The sequence below is a fragment of the Onychomys torridus genome, chromosome X (genome assembly GCF_903995425.1).
Source record: "Onychomys torridus chromosome X, mOncTor1.1, whole genome shotgun sequence".
Lineage (NCBI taxonomy): Eukaryota > Metazoa > Chordata > Mammalia > Rodentia > Cricetidae > Onychomys > Onychomys torridus.
Window position 1 is genome coordinate 13,312,906 of NC_050466.1, and position 16,558 is coordinate 13,329,463.

Consider the following 16,558-nt stretch of genomic DNA (forward strand, 5'->3'; position numbering starts at 1 on the left):
ATAAAACAAATGGAGCCAAAATGACAGTGCCCTGGGGGACAGCTCATAGTGAAGGAATCATGAACTGTGCTCAATACACATTTTAAGGGTTGCTGGAGGAAAAGTGGAACAGTTTGCTGCACTGATGAGAATGTGGTTACCTGAACAGAATACAACAAGAGATCAGTGCTTTCTGGATTGATGGGTGAGGGGAAGGACTGCTGAGGAGATGCCTACATTGTGTGTGTGTGTGTGTGTGTGTGTGTGTGTGTGTGTGTGTGTGTGTGTGTGTGTGTATGGGGGCAGGATCTAGTCAGAATAATGGGGGAAATTGGATTTTAAGGTGGGGAAATGTGTTCTTCAAAGTACACAACATGTGCACATTAAATGCTTATGGGGATAAGTAGGAAAAGTTATAGGAAATTCAGCTAGTGGTTGGTATTAGAAGAAAGGGGAGGTGAGGGAGGGTTCTTCCTAGTACAGAGAAGTGCTTACCAAATACATCCCACATTCTGTTACATAGAAAATATACAATAACTATCTGTAGAATGGATTAAAGGGCTTAAATAGAAAAGATGGCATGTTAAGGGCTTTTGAGGGAGGGATGATTAAACTAGTCAACAGATGGTACTCAATACATTTTAACTGAAACAGATCTCTGGAGAGTGAGCTGTTAAGGCAGTGGCAGCAACTTCCAGAGACCTGGAAAGAGGAGACTGGGGATGACTCATATAGTTGGTTCTCAGTAAGTGTTGACTGGCTTAAATAGACTAACAGTCTTTTGGTGTATGGGCTTAATGTTGGGAAGAGAGAATCCTAGGGGGTACTAAAGTGAATGGGAAAGGGGCAATTCTTATATATATATATCAGGTTCTGGGTTAATTGGAGGAAAGCTTGGAGGATAGGCTTTGTGGTTGGGGGCAGGTTCTCCTAGGGATAATGAAGGGAAATGCACTCTCTATATACAGCAGGTACTGCATAGGTGCCGACTGCATCCACTACTGGTAAAGGTAGCTAAGGAGCAGGCATAAACACACGGGAGATCTCAATAAATGTTTCTGAGAGCCACTGGAGGAAAGGATCTTTGGAGGAAGGTCATCAGACTGGAGCTCAGAGAGGACAAGAAATCAGTGTTCACTGACTATTCACAAATGACCTTTGGTGAGGAAAGCTTGGGATGAATGCAGAATTGTTTGAAAAATATGCACTGGATCCTTGGAGGAAAAGTCCCATGGAAAGGGGAATGGGGGTACAGAAATTTGATCTAGGCAAGAACAGTTCTCCTTTCATGCAAGGAAGATTTTTGTGGAGAAGGCGAAGAGCAGGTGCTCCATAAATGCTCTAAGGAGGGATGGAAAGAAAAAGCCTTTGGCAAAAGTGACCCAAATGGTGCCCACAACAACTATTAGATATGTGAATACTGGATTAACTCTTATCATAGACCTTTGTGAAAAGACCTTTGGCTGGGTCATGCAAAAGGTGCTCAGTACATGCTGATGGAAGCCCCCAAAGGAAAAGGCATTGGATAAAGGTTTGGGAGTGGGATATACAGCTGGCACTCAACAGATGCTTGCTGGATATACTAAAGGAAAGAACCTTTAGACAGGGCTCACATTTTGGGGAACTGATCAGTACTGAACGGATCCACCAAAGGCCTTTGAAAAACTGTCTGGAGAACAGGAGATTCAGGAAGCACTCCATAAAAGTCTTCTAGGTTCATTATAGGAAAAGGTCATTGAGGAGAGACTGCCAGTGAATCACACACAGAAAGCTTGAAAATGCTCACAGAATTCACACTTGGAAAATGATTAGTTTGAGGTGGGTTTAGGGATGGTACAAGACAAACATTTAACGCCTCTTAGATCCTTCGGAGAAAGCACCCTTCAGAGCTTAGACCCTTCAGAGAAGGACCCTTCAGAGCATGCACCTGGACTTGGAATACATAGAAGGCATTCAGTCAAGGTTCATAGGATCCTTTAGAGGCAAAGTGTGTGATGAGAAACTGGGGTGAAATATACAGCAGGCACTACTCAATTAATGTTTACAGACAGGTTTGAAAGGTCTTTGAAGAGGTCTTCTGGGGTGGGACACAGCATCAACTGGATACATGTTCACAAGATCCACTAGAGAGAGGCCTTAGGGCAAAAATAACAGGGCGTGAATCATGCTCTCAAAACATGCTCATGGAAGTCATTAAAGGCAAAGACCCCAAGGGAAGAGTTCTTCAGTGAGGTATTCTGCAAATACTGAATAAATGCTTACAAGACTCAGTAGGGAAGAGGCCTTCCCGTCAAGAGTTGGGTAGGGCACATTTGGCCTTTGAAGGCTTTCTGCATATATTGAAGCCAAAGGCTTTTGGGAATGAGGATTGGGGAAGAGGTATAGGCAACAGATAATTGCTCCTTGTACCCATTTTAGTTTGGAGGAGATAAAAGCAGAGCGTAAAGGAAGGGTTGAGCTTAATCATTAAAAGGAAGTAATTGGGTGACGCTCTATAATTGCGCATTCACTGTAGAAACATCTGGGGACCCAGGCCCTCGAGGAGGCGCAACAGCAGCTTACCAGTCCGTGTGCGGCTCGTCGATGACCAGCAGCACCCTGGCGGCGGCGCCCCCGCGGCCTGCACCCCCAGAGCTGCCGCCCACCTGCTCGCTGAAGGTGGCGGCCGCGGCTGCTGTGGTCTGCTTGACCGCGTTGGACAGTGACGAGAAGAAGCCACCGCCCCCCGAGGACCCGGGACTAGGGGCTGCCGGAGAGGCCACTGGCGCGGCTGTGGAGGCCCTCTCGGCAGTGGCGGTCACGGAGCCGGGCGTGACCCCAGGGCTGGCGGCCGAGGGCGGCGGCGGCGGCGGCTGCGGACGCTGCAGGTCTGTCATGTACCCATTTGGCAGATTGGCCATGAAGTTGCTGTCCGACAGGCGGCGCCGCAGGTAGTTCATGGTGGCGGTTTGGGGCAGAGGGTCCAAGGGGCAGTGGGTCTGTGGGTCGCGGGGGCGGAGAGCAAAGGGCCCAGGAGCACAGCGGCGCTCTCGGGCACGACGTGACTCCTCTGCTGCCCGCCGCAGACTGAGGCAGCGCCGAGGCTCCGCCGCCGCAGCGCGTATGGTCGCGCCCGCAACCCCCTATCTCGAGCCTCTCGTGGTGCGGTCCAACTGGACCCTCGGTGGCGCGGACGCGACCAAGGCAGCGGGGAAGGGGAGTTTTGGGAGGGCTGGCGAGTGACGTCAGCCCGCCCTCAGTGTTGGGGGAGGTGGTGGCGCGCGCCGGCAGCGGGGGCGAAGGCTCTGTCCGCGGTGCTGAATCCTACAGTGCGCACGCGCCACGCCGCATCTTCTTCCCCTCCCCCCTTGCATAGGGGATGCGCAATTTGGGGAGTGGGGGTGGGGTTCTTGTCCAGAGGGTTCGGACCCTTAGTAAGGAAGCTTCCTCCCCACGACCTCATCCCATTTAGCTGCTTCTTTCTGATCCTTAGGCTCACTTGCTCTCATACAGTTACCCTCCCCAGATACTTGGTTTCCAGTGTTGATTTTTCACTGAAGGCATTTTGTGGGTGCGAGTGGAGGTAGAGGAACATTCAGAGGGGACAATAAAAGTAGAAATTCTCTTTACTGCAGCGTTCCTGGCGAGACCTGTCTCCTGCATCCACAGTGTCTCGCAAAGAAAAGAGCATGGGGGTGGTGTAAACATCACCAGACAGGCAGAGGTAGACACTTGGGTAGTGTACATATCCTTGCCCTTGGCAGTGGGAACCTAAAGAAACACAGGGAAAATAACACACATAGAAAAAGTAAGGAAAGATACAGGGTATATGTACATCATAGAGCACACAGGCATCTAGGTATACATACAGACACACAAGCCCAGGGTAACACATATGAGCATATTGAGCACGCATTATACACACAGACAACACATTGACACACAAACACCCAGAGAGTTTCAACAACCTAGAGAAACCACATGCTCCCAGATGAGCATGGAAACCCTGGGTATGCAATGCAGAAACATTTCCTGCAGTGCTAGCTAGCCCTGATGTGTATCTAGCCTCCTCCCCAGATGCAAGTTTAGTCTACATGTCCTCATTCTTCTGCTCTGGACCTAGCCCAAACCCAGTGTCATCAGTGTCCATTGCTGACTTCTTCTACATATAAGAACTTTGCAGAGAGGAAGCCAAAGAATATTTTCATATGAAAGAGTAAGGTAATTGTGGTGGTCTGAATAAGAATAAGCCCCCATAGGCTCATATATTTGAATGTTCAGTTATCAGGGAGTGGCACTATTTGAAAGGATTAAAAGGATTAGGAGGTGTGGTTTTGTTGGAGGAAGTGTGTCACTGGGGGTGGGCTCTGAGGGTTCAAAAGCCCATGCCCAGCCCAGTCTCTCCCTCCCTCCCTCCCTCCCTGTAGAACATGCCTGTAGATCAGCATGTAGCTTTCAGCTACTTTTCTAGCATCAAGCCTGTGTGCCTGCCACCATGCTCCCCACCATGATGATAATGGACTCACCTCTGAAACTATAAACAATTAAATGTGTTTTTTTCTTATGATAATTTCCTTGGTCATGTACCTCTTCACAGCAATAGAATATTGACTAAGACAGTAATCCATACAGTGGTAGGACATAGAAACCATTGTGTCAACTTGCAAGATCCTGGCTACAGCAAAATTATAAATCCATAGTTATTTGTTTATATGTACACTGGCTTATCCTACTCTCAAACAATTCTATGGAAAGATAATATAATTTCCACTTTGCAAATGAGGGGAATCCACGAACTTCAAATCATTCCCAAAGAGTCACGTTCACTGTGATCAGTATATGTGGCAGGAAGATATAACAGTCAGTGCCAGTGTGTTCATAACAAAATAGAGTGGGACTGTAGTAAGGGATAGGGCCAGAATGATTGGATATGCTATTGACCCTAGTGAACAATGATAGTGGACCAGATAACCTGGCAGGAGATATGCAAGTAGATTTGGGGTTTTTTGCCTGAAAGACTTCTCAAACCAGGTCTTTGCTATGTAGCACAGGCTGGCCTCAGCCTCTCCAGTAAGGAGATTCCTGGTGTGCACTACCATGCCTGGCCATTTGCTCATTCCTTATTCATTAAATCAATGGTTTGTTAAACATGGCAGTAATAGTGTGGGATCTGGAGTCACACAGCTGGGTTCAAGACCAGCCTCCACCATATGGTTGGAAAAGTGACTTAATCTTCATGAGAGTTGGTCTGTAAAAGGGGTAACCAGAGGAGAGGCATAATCTCTGTGCCCTTGCAAGTGCTGTAGTCCCATCATGAATGCCTTTCCATTTAGTACTCAAAACCTGTCTGTGACCATCTCATCTTCAGAAACCATGTTTCCACCTAACCTTTCCCCAACCCTTTCCTGCTAGGTTCCTACAGTCCCCAAGTTCAATATTCCCAAGCCATCATTTTACCCCCTCTTCCTTCCCAGTCAGTTTTAGTCTGTGCTCCAGGCCTTTGCTTGGCTAATCTTTTCTCATCCTCTTGCAGGATGCTGTGTAGTAATTCAAATGAGGAACTCCCTGCATATTGGGTATTTCTAATGCTTTAAAATATGCAATTCTATTGCTAATTTAAAAAGAGCATGGTTTGTGGTGGCCTCTCTGGTGACTCAGGAGCAGTTGCAGGTCTTCAGGACTGTTTTGGCTCCTCTGGTCCTGAAACCAGGGCTCCACACAGCCACCTCAACTGTGGCTCTTCCTGGAAAACACAGACTCTTAGTACTTGTAGCTTCCTAGTGCCATCCTTTTCCCTAGGTGGCTTTTTTCAGAAATTAACTTTTGTAGATTGTCTTTTAGAGGAATTTGCCTCCCACTCCTCCTGGTGTGTCTTAACTCTTCAAGGCAGAGGCAAATCTCCATACCATCTTCTCCAACAGGAATAGGCATACAGAAGAGTCGAAGAATAATTTCTAGTGCATTAGCAGTAACTTAAGCATGCCAGTATTGTGCCCATAACATATACCTACCCATGCCACCCTAGTGTAAGTACACACATACCCCTCATAGTTTTGATTGAGTTATAACCTCTCAAACCACACACCCAATACAGCCCTAATTCTCGAAAAGCTCTGGAAGTCTACATTACAGAGCTGTGTACCTCACAGTGCATACATACAGAGCTAAGGTTCCACTTTCTTGCAAGCACACATCTCTTACCCTCTATAGTAGCAACTATAAAACCTCACTTAGACTCAGCCTTCCCAAGATGACCAAGTTCTCATGGGCTTGTCTTTACTTTTACCCATCAACTGGATCATGTTACATGTTCTGACAAAACTCTGGGTCTCACCAACCTCCCACACAAAAAGGTCCCCTTCACATACTGCACGAAGCTACAAACTCTGCTCCTAATACTTAACACCTTATTGCATGTGTAGTGCTTCAAAAACATCCAGTTTATTACTTTTCTGTGCTAGTATCTCTGTTGTAAAGTGGGGGATAATACTGACCCTCATGGGTTCATTGTGGATTAAATGAATCCATACTATGGAAAGCCTTAAGACAGTACTTGGCTCCCAGTAATTTGCTTTCTAGGTGTTAGCTATTACCCCTATTATGATTCCTTCATAATTATATCATGAATGGGCTTAGCATTCAGTGAATGGTAAATGAATGAGCAAATTATAAAAACACTAGTGTCTGGGTTTGTTTCCACTACTGTGGAGACATGGGCAGCTGATTCTTCTTTTTCCTTGTGCCTCCAATGCTCAGTACTATTGTCAGTATGCAGTAGGCATTAAGTATTGAATACATGTTTGAACGAAAGGAATGCTGGATGCAGGTGTTTTCTCAGCTGGGTGCCAACTCTGGTCACATTCCACCCAGTTCACCACTTTGGCAGACCTGCCAGCTGAGAGGCTCTGATGAGTGGGTGGGAACCTAGGGAACTTCATAAAGTAAGAGACAGCAACTAAATAGCACATGGGCCAATCAAAAAGTTCCTGCCAAGGTGAGCACCCAATGACAAAACCCACCCTGTCAACAGTCTCCTAGCCCACCCCCTTATAGTTATGGCAAAGACAGGCTGGGTCTGGACACTTGCTTTCCAAGCTGCAAACACAATTGAACAAAATATTTCACAACAGGCCACTATTACTTTGCTCTAGAAAATTCAGTCCAGGAAAGGGGGCAGGTTTCCTCCCTTCTTTAAGGAATCTTAGAATAGTTTACAAAGGCTGCTTTATTGAGGTCTGGAAGATCAGGGGGTCAGAATGGAAGCAAGGGATTTTAGGGTTTTTCTTCCTCTGGGTCTTTGCAGGCAGGCACATGTAAACATGGCCGTTTCTCTTCCACCATCAGCTTCTGCCCCTGTAGCTCCTCACACAGTGGCCGCGGGGTCCCCCAGAAGGTAACATTCTTCTCACCCTGACCTTCGACCATGGAAACTGTAGGCCTGGGGTGTTGGGGAAGCAATAGAAGAGAGAAGCTCAGGGAAGGCAAGAATGCATTGAAAAAACTTTTTTTTTTTTTTTTTTTGAGTTTGATCTCAAACTCAGTGATCCCCTGCCTCTGCCTTCCAGATGTGGGAATTAGAAGGAAGTCTCATAACAAAACCTTTTTTGTGGTATTAGAGATTGAACTTAGGGCCTTGTACTTGCTAGGCAAATGCTCCACCATACCCCATGGCATAGCATTCTTCTTGTTTTAGTTCCTACTGACCTATCTCTTTCTATTTTTTTTTTTATTTAAAGAGACTCACTATGTTACCCAGGCTAGCCTTGAACTCATGCTGTAGCCTAGGAAGGTCTTGAACATGTGGTCCTTTTGGCTCCAGCCTTTCAAGTAGTTAGGATTACAGGTTTGTACCACCACACCTGGATTAACAACTCACTGTGTACCCAACACTATGTCTAACTGAGATATTGGGTTATTTCTGATAAAGAAACAGAAAAGATAACTTCCTGTGCCTGTTTCCCTCATCTAAAAAATGGCAGTAACAGGAATACTCCACACCCTTCTCTCTCCTCATACTCAACTTAAATCCTTATCCCAAACCATTCTTTCTTTTCCTCCTCCCTCTCTTTTCTTTTCTCTACCTTCCCCCACTTTATCCAAATGGAACCTTATATATTCAGGAAGATTTTTGCCAGGATTCTTTCTTCTAGTATTAATTTTCACCCAGATTTTCTCAATTGGTTCTTCTCTACATAGCCCCTAGCTCTACTTGAGGAGCCAATGTGACGCCTACAGCTGGGAGATCCTATCTCAGTGACAGGCCTCTCACTAGCTGCGAAAAAGGCCACTGAATCTTGACCTCTGTGGTGTGAGGAAGGGATGGGTAGCTTTTCTCTTTCTATTTCCGGGGCCACTGTGGTGTCCAATAAACACCTAGGGTGGCTAATCAGCTCTGTCCAGGACCATGCTCACAATTTGGATGTCAGGAATGCTTCTCCCAATCCTCAACTGCCCAAAAAGGTCTGATTAGCTTTCTAGGCCCAGGGAGTAGTGATAGTCTCATTGCTGCTTACCTGTCATTTTTATATGGATTCTATCATAGCTCATCTCACCTGGGTCCCTTCTGTCCATAGATATGGGTTCTTTTATCTGCAACTGTTGCTAAAAGAGGCCTTGGAGTACCTCAGGGCAGTGAAATGTGGAGCGGATGAATGGAGGTACGGGTGACTTAGTAAGTCAAAGTACTCTAAGAGTTCAGTGGGGAAGGCCACATGAAAGACTGTGTGCATGGAAGCACTGCTGAGTGACTGCATTAATAACCAAGGAGCACAGAGGCCATGAAGTCTTCTCTAATTGCCTCTCCTATTCTTTCTCTCCTTTTCTCTAAGCTGGGAGATGGCACTGACAAGGCAGGCACCTTTGATGCAGTGGTGAAGCTCAGTGTAACCAATTCTCTTCTCATTCTTCAGCACCATGACCCCCTCCTAGGAATACAATGTCCCCCAACTCACGGAAAATTGGGAAGCAAAGGTGTGCAGAGGCGCTGGCGGACACGGGTCGGGTTGGGTCCACATGGTGGTGTGCAGAGACCCCAGGTACTCCACTGTGACCATGAACCTTTCACTGCAGTGTGGAGGGTGGGGGCAGAATGTCATAGTCAAAACTGGAGATCTTAATGGGAGAAAGAGACTTCAGGGACATAGGATCCCTAGCATTACTAAGCCATGGCTGCCCACCCTTACAGTACTGTCTGTGGGTTACTCACAGACACAGTTATGGATGTCATAGCAGTGTCGAATATCCTGGTATTTTCCAGAACATCGCTGTCCATTAAACTTGCGGCCTCCACAGTTCCTTGTGCGTGACTGCTGGCCTGGGATTTCCTCACAGCTGATGGACTTCATGTTCACACGGCTGCAGTGACTCCATTTCCCCCAGGCCTCCCACTCCCCATTTACTGTAGAGACAAGGGGTAAAGGGGTTTGGAGCCAGTAAAGAGCCTCAGGGGAAGGAATGAAGGCTATGAGAGGGAGTGAGAGTGAATAGATGTGGGAGGTGAATCAAGGCATGAGGGCAGGAAGAGGAGGATCAGAGGCAGGAACAAGGTTTTGGCAGCAGGAAGTGGGCAGCAGGGATGGGCAGGGGGCTTAGAAATGGGAATGGTGCCTCCTGAGTTGCTAACCAGGGCAAGGCATGGCTGTGTTACAGATGTGGGTCCGAGTGGCATCACCAGCACAGAAGAGGCCCCCATGACGGGGTACAGGGCGATCACATATCCGTCGTTCTAGGGTCTGGCCCAGGCCACAGGTTACCGAACAGGGGCTCACAGGGCCCCATGGCCCCCAACCACCAGCCACTGTTAGAACGGGAAAGAAAGCAAAATGACAGGCCACCTTAATCATGCATACACACCAGCATTCCTCTCTGACACCTCTAAATACAAGGCAAATTGTCTTCAAATGATGGGCTTGTGGTCACATGGTATAAGAATGCTATTTCTTCAAATGCCACAGTATCTGTGCCAGAAATCCAATGCTCCACTAGCTCTAGCTCTGTGCTACTGACCTCATCACTACATACCTGGACAAGGTGGCAGGCCAGTGCAGCTCCGATGCTCATAGGCTGGTCCTGAGCAGGGCTTCCCAGGGGGCTGGTGGGAAGGTGCTGGTGCAGAACACTTGCGGCTTCGTGTCTCCTTAGGTTCTTGAGTTCCGCCAAGGCAGGTTCCTGAGCAGGGGCTCCAGGGGCCCCAGGTTGCCCAGGCCCCATGTGCTGTATGAGTGGAGGAATGAACTGTGGTCAAGAGTGCTCAAGTTTTTTCTCCCTGCCAGTTTTCTGCTCTAACCCAATAGTTCCATTTTGGGTAACCCTTCTATGTCCTGTGGCTGCCCTTACTCACTGGGGCAGACCTTCTGAGTGTCACAGGCCTGTGATTGCTGGGCCTCTCCTAGGCAGTGGCCCCCACACTTAGGAGCAGGGTGGTCACATACTCGTTGACGGGTCCGGGTTCCTTTGGAGCAGGTGACAGAGCAAGGCCCCCAGGGTGCCCACTCAGACCAACCACCCATTTCTGTGGGAGAAAGAGATGGGAGGTGGGGGTGGCACTTAGGATTCCTTCCTTTTATGTGTGTCCCACATAAGCTAACTTTGTCCTCCTATCTCTTGTTCTCTTGTTTCTATTCCTGGCCTACCAGCATTACTCATCTAGACTATGGCAGTTGCCTTCATACTCGTCCCTCTGCTTCAGATATGGCCTGTCTTCTTCCAAAATCAAGTCAAAGTGAATTTCTCCCCTTCCCACAATACAAATTACTCATACTAAAGTCAATGTTATCACTTCCAAGCATTTTCCTCCAGCAATCCCAGCCTCCTCAGTTTTCCTTAAAGCCACACATAGATCTGTCCTCAGGGCCTCTGAACTGATTCTTCTGGCCCTGGAGCTGGGTAATAAGGAGTGCATGCCCACATTGCTGATCTTCCTTACCTGGACAGCATGGCTGGTCTTCACAGGCCTGTAGCTGCCACTCAAGGGTTCTAGGAGCCACCTTCTCAGAGCACTGCCCACCCCTGCCCACACAGCGCCTGTGTCGCAGTTGGGACCCCTCAGAGCATGTAACCGAGCAGGGGGCCCATGAGGACCATGGTGACCATCGTGGGGACCTACAGAGAGGAGCCCATGTTGCATCCTGGTATGAACTGTCAAGATGGCATGTGGGATGCTAAAGAGTACAGGTTGGTACAGGAGGGGTTCTGGGTAAATAGACAGGATGAATCAATGAGCACCTACTTACCACTTAGGGATAGTGGGGGACTGAATAGAAGAGATGAGTATACAGTAAGTGTATGATAAATTTCATTTCCCTTTATGACAAGGGCCCTGGAAATCCCCCAGGGACTAAGCCATACACAATAAGCAAATGTAAGGACCTTTTAAAAGCCTAGAACTCCTGCCAGAACCAAATAGGTTACCACCCTGTAAAGTTGCAAGCAGACAGGAAGTGTTTAGAAAAACAGGAGCTTAGACGCCCCTTCAGAAACATCCTAGAGCTATGTATGCTTAGCCTCCTGCACAGGACTGGGTATGCATGCTAGTGTGAAAGAGACATGACTGGGGGCCCAGAGCTGCTTTTCCAAGATCTTCAAACCCATCATTTTACAGTGTTACCCAGAGTACATAATAAGCAGTCATAAAATAGATCTACAATACATTAAGATTCAACATATGTAAACTGGACGTCATGATTAGGAGACTTGAGGTTATTTCAGAGATCAAACTGCCACAGAGGAATTGCACAATGAATGTGTCATTACAATGAAAGGTTTGGGCATTGCCTAAGGTCCTCCATTCTTACGATGGATCTATATACAATAAGCACTCAAGTATGATCTGTTATAAGTTAGGAGAATGGAGCTACCATCAAAAATATCTAAGTTGCACCCCACCTGCATTATTTACAGGAAGTCCTGACAGTGGTACTTTTCAACGAGGGCTGGTTTTGTCTCCATCAGGGGACATTTAGCAGTTCCTAGAGTCAGTTATGGTTGTCTTTTTTAAACAATTCTCTCATACAATATATTCCGACTACAGTTTCCTCTCTTTCCACTCCACCCCCCAGCCCACGAGACCCACTCCTTCTGTTTCCTTTCAGAAAGGAGCAGGGATATCAACCGAACACAGCATAACAAGATACAACAAGACTAGGTACAAACCTATCAGGGCTTGGCAAGGCAACCCAGTAGGAAGAAAAGGATCCCAAAAGCAGGTAAAAGAGTCAGATACACCCCCACTCCCAATGTTAACCAGTGGAGGGAGTTGTTAAAAACACTTAGGGGAAGGTCAGGTATGTTATAAAATACACAACAATGCTCAGAACTCATACCCCCAACAAAGAGTTCTAAATGGCAATAGTGCCAAGGTTTTGAAACTCTGAGCTATGGTCATGAGGAAGACTTGGGTGTGGGCACTCTCAAAAGCTCCAGGGAGAGAGTACAGTTCTGGATTACAGAGCTCAGCCCAGGTTCCCCCGAACCTGCATGCCTGACAGAGACCACCAGTGTGCTCTTGGAAGGCATAGGCAGCATTGAGACAGCAGTCTTCCACACTGATATCTCCCCCAAGCAGGCCTTTGCATTTGCCAGAGGACTCCTCATACTGGGTAAAGCAGAGCACAGGGTCTGAACCTGTAAGATCAGGGGAGAAGAATGGACAATCAGGGTGTGGTTGGCCTGGGCATCCCTGGGAAGACATCTGGGCCCTCACCCACTTACCTGTGGCTGGCAGGGTAAGCAGTAGCAGCAGGAACGACTGAGAGGCTTGCATTCTAGCAAGCATTTTGAGCATTAAGTTTTTGTACCCTCTTACAGAGAGGAGGCCTGGCTTAATCTGGGCTGATCTGCTCAGGAAAGAGGAACCCAGAGCAGGAGGAACTGGGAGGGTATGACCTCTTTAGCTCTGACCTCTCCCTTGAGCCCTCTGCCTCCTCCTCTTCTCTTTCCTTTCCATTTCCTGTGTCACCCTTGTTCCTGCTTCTGACACCCAATCTTTGCCACCTAATACCCCACTCCACCCAGACACCTCTTAGTTTTCAATTAATTCGTATGAGACAAATTCTCATTGAAGGGCATTGGAGCCTGAAAGTCTGGAGAACCACCTGGGTGTATGACCTTGGATAAGTCACTTTAAATTTTCAGCCTGAGTTTTCCTTATTTTTTTTTAAGAAAAAGTTTTATAATGTGGCCATACCAGGCCTGACATTTGCTTTGTAGACTGGGCTTGCCTTGAACAGGCATATCACACCATGGCTGGCTCATTTCTTACCTGTAAAATGCATAATCTTGACTATAGTGACAGGATCAACTTCAATGGGGTACTGAAGAAGGGTGAAATGAGGGTAGCCCTCCTTAGGTAGTCTGTTAAGGAGAAGGCATCAGGGCAAGTGCTTCATCTTCCTTCTTGAAAACCCACCTCTTTCCTAAAAGCGAGGTTCCTGTGGTCAGCATGTATGTGTGGGAGGTCAATGCAAGGGAAGTGAGAAAGGGAAGTGGCATTGTGTGGGAAGTGATTCAGAAGTGGGCGGGGATGGAGGGTGTTTCAGGCATACCCACTGCTCAAAGGGGCCATCTGAAGAAACCCTTAGGGTCTACAGAGGTAGAGAAGAGAGAACCAGTTGGACCATGTTCTATGAATACCTAGGGCAGATAATATTTGCCTCTAGGCCTGTTTCCTTTTCTGTAAAATGTGCACACAAACAGGGCCCTGGGATGTACAGGCTTGTAATCTTAGCTACTTTGGAGGTTCAAACAAGCAGAATGAAAGTTCAAGGCTTGTCTAGGCTACAGTGTGAGTTCAAGGCTACCTTGGCTAATTTAGTAAGATTCTGTCTCAAAAATAAAATTTAAAGAAGAGCAGGGTGGAGCTGAGATTGCTCAGTGTGTGAAGGTGCTTGCAAAAACCTCATGACCTGAGTTTAATTCCTAGAGCTCACATGAAAGGAGATAATTGACTCCCTTAAGTTGTTCTCTGACCTCCACATGCACACTGTGGCATGTGTAGTAATTGTTTAAAGGCTGGGGTGGCCAGAGATGTAGCTCAGTTGGTAAAGTGCTAGCCTAGCATTGATGAAGCACTCAGTTTGTTACTTAGCATCATATAAATTGAGCACAACAATGGATAACTGTAGTCTTAGCAATTGGGAGGTAGAGGCAAGAGGATCAGAAGAAGTTCAAGGCTACAGAGCAAATATTAAAAATAAACAAGCAAGCTGGACAGTGGTGGAGCATACTTTTAATCCCAGCACTCGGGAGGCAGAGGCAGGTGGATTCCTGAGTTCGAAGCTAGCCTGGTCTACAAAGCGAGTTCCAGGACAGCCAGGACAGTTACACAGAGAAATCCTGTCTCGAAAAATCAAAACCAAAACAAGCAAGCAAGCAAAGGGCTGGCTGGGAGTTTAGCTCAGAGGTATGCCATTTGCCCAGCATGTGAGTAATTTTGGGTTTGATCCCCAGTACTGAAAAAATAAAGCACATTTACAGCACCTGACACAGTCAGATTTGTCACAGACTGAGAATGAAAATGCTTGGAACAGTGCCTGGCTATGTTTATTAAATTGTGAACATTTATTAAGTGTTAGAGTAGTTCTCAGCATTAGAAGGCAGAGAGAACAGGACAGATACAAATCATAGCCTCTGAAGAACTCACATTCTACAAGAGGAGAGCAGCAATAAACATCTTTTCCTGTGATCCTTGTTGGATGGCATCACTCTCTAGCCTTAGGACATACCAGAATCACCAACAGGGCTTCTCTATCCAACTGCAGATGGCTGGGTCCCACCTATTTCTCTCTCAGCAGGTGTGGCATGGGGCTCCACTAACACGTTTCTAACAATCTCCCAAGAGACACTGATGCTGATTTGAAGAACTTGGAGAAACACTATTTTGGTCCTTGATCCCTCTTTAGTTTTCTTGGTGGGTCATATCTAGAGAAAAATTTTTTACAGGTGCCTTGTTTCACTGTTAATGACTGATCCACCTTCAGCCCATTTTCCCCAAGGAAAATCTGAGCTCCATAGACCTTTTCATTTTCTAATTTTTTAAAACAAGCCTTAATGATTGAAATTGTAGATAGAACTTGCTTTTAAAAACAGCATTCTTGTGCCCTGGGGAATACAGCTTAGTAGTAGACTGTCTACTTACCACGAGATAGACCTTGGGTTTGATCTTCAGCATTACAAAAATAAATAAGTAAATAAAAACAATCTTTATAATCCACAAAAAGGAGCTTGAGAAAGGTGACACTCTAGTTCTCCTGCAGTCACAGATAAGTACCACTCTACAAATTGAATCAATATAAAATAAGTTGATCAGGGGTTGAAATAGTCGCTCAAGGATCTGCTCTTGATTTGGGGGTTGTACTGGCTGGTTTTGTGTGCCAACTTGACACAAGCTAGAGTCATCAGAGAGGAAGGAGCCTCAATTGAGGAAAAGCCTTCATGAGACCCAGTTGTAAGGCATTTTCTCAATTAGTGATCAATGGGGGAGGGTCCAGCCGATGGTGGGTGGTGCCACTCCTGGGCTGGTGGTCCTTGGTTCTATAAGAAAGCAGGTTGAGCAAGCCATGGGAAGCAAGTCAGTAAACAACACCCTTCCATGGCCTCTGCATCAGCTCCTGCCTCCAGGTTCCTGCCCTGACTTCCTTCGATGATGAACAATGGTATGGAAACAATGGTATGGAAAGTGTAAGCCAAATAAACCTTTCCTCCTCAGCTTGCTTTTTGGTCATGGTGTTTCATCACAGCAATAGAAACCCTAACTAAGACGGGTGACAAAATTTCTGTTAATATTTGTATCCATCATATAAGTACCCTATTCTCTGAGAATATCTTTGTAACTGTGTGCCTTCAACAAAGGGATCTTGTTAAGATTCCAAGACTTCAGCTGTCAGTGCTGTTATCTTGTAAAAACAAACCCACAATTCTGCCTGGCTTCATTATTCAATCACTCTTTACCCTGGTAATAATGTTATAATCAGCATTTCCTTTGTTCTAACATGGCATACTCATAGGATTCCCTGTGGATGAAGGTTGTCAGCACTTTTTTTTCTCCCACACACTAAGGTATTCAAATGACTTCACAGATTCCTTATTTAACCAAAGAATGAGAATCTGGTTTTATTTATTACTGCCTGATATAATTTACTTATCTGTCTTGTCAGTTTCCCTGAGTTATCAGTCCCATAAAGGAAGTGTTTTATTTTATTTTTTTAGGGGGAGGCAGATGAGACAGTGTCTAGCCTTGAACTCATGGTAACCCTCTTGCACATTGGGATTAAAGGCTTCAGTCACACACATGCTACTGTTGTTTTGAAATAAGGTACTTCTATGTAGCCCAAGTGGACTTTGAACTCATGGCAACCCTGCTGCCTCAGAATCCTGAGTGTTGAGAAGGGCAGAAACTTTCTTGTCTAATTTCTTAGCTGCTAGGTCTTCAGGACACCAGACAGACATGAGCTAACAGCAGATGAACAACAAAGATCTACTCAGACAACCAATAAATGAAATAAAAGTTGACTTTCTAGTAAGTGTTAACAGGACATTAAAGAAAAGTAGGCATCACCTTCCAGCATCTATTTCAAATGCTAGGACCAGGGAAGACTATCTAGAG

The 16,558-nt window shown here is 46.3% G+C and overlaps 2 protein-coding genes across 4 annotated transcripts in view; both read right to left on the minus strand.

The window, feature by feature from the left end:
• Nucleotides 1-3,108, minus strand: part of Syn1 (synapsin I) — a 49,207-nt gene extending 46,099 nt beyond the window's left edge. Inside the window, exon 1 of one of the 2 annotated variants that reach the window (XM_036174185.1) lies at nt 2,542-3,108. In XM_036174185.1, the coding sequence (XP_036030078.1) occupies nt 2,542-2,918 (377 nt within the window). In that variant the 5' untranslated portion in view covers nt 2,919-3,108. The remainder of the gene's footprint in view (nt 1-2,541) is intronic. The other variant, XM_036174184.1, reaches the window with a different exon arrangement.
• A 4,057-nt stretch (nt 3,109-7,165) lies between these two features.
• On the minus strand, nt 7,166-14,133 carry LOC118573796 (complement factor properdin). Of its 2 annotated transcripts, XM_036174195.1 has the most exons (9): nt 12,667-14,133; nt 12,429-12,579; nt 10,883-11,058; nt 10,298-10,468; nt 9,979-10,170; nt 9,581-9,754; nt 9,164-9,355; nt 8,910-9,021; nt 7,166-7,396 (listed from the first exon to the last, which is right to left on the minus strand). In XM_036174195.1, the coding sequence occupies exons 1-9, from the start codon at nt 12,737-12,739 to the stop codon at nt 7,231-7,233; spliced, it is 1,407 nt and encodes a 468-aa protein (XP_036030088.1). In that variant the 5' UTR covers nt 12,740-14,133; the 3' UTR covers nt 7,166-7,230. The 2 variants fall into 2 exon arrangements, with proteins under 2 accessions (XP_036030088.1, XP_036030087.1); XM_036174194.1 differs by having other exon boundaries at nt 12,429-14,133.
• Nucleotides 14,134-16,558: the final 2,425 nt, after the last annotated feature.

Excerpts from the sequence above, each read along its gene's own strand:
- LOC118573796 (XM_036174194.1), bottom strand. The coding sequence starts at position 12,739 with ATGCTCAAAATGCTTGCTAGAATGCAAGCCTCTCAGTCGTTCCTGCTG. Across the intron at positions 11,059-12,428 it reads GGTCTCTGTCAGGCATGCAG|GTCCCCACGATGGTCACCAT; the intron begins GTTCGGGGGAAC and ends TCCTCTCTGTAG. Across the intron at positions 10,469-10,882 it reads AGACCAGCCATGCTGTCCAG|AAATGGGTGGTTGGTCTGAG; the intron begins GTAAGGAAGATC and ends TTTCTCCCACAG.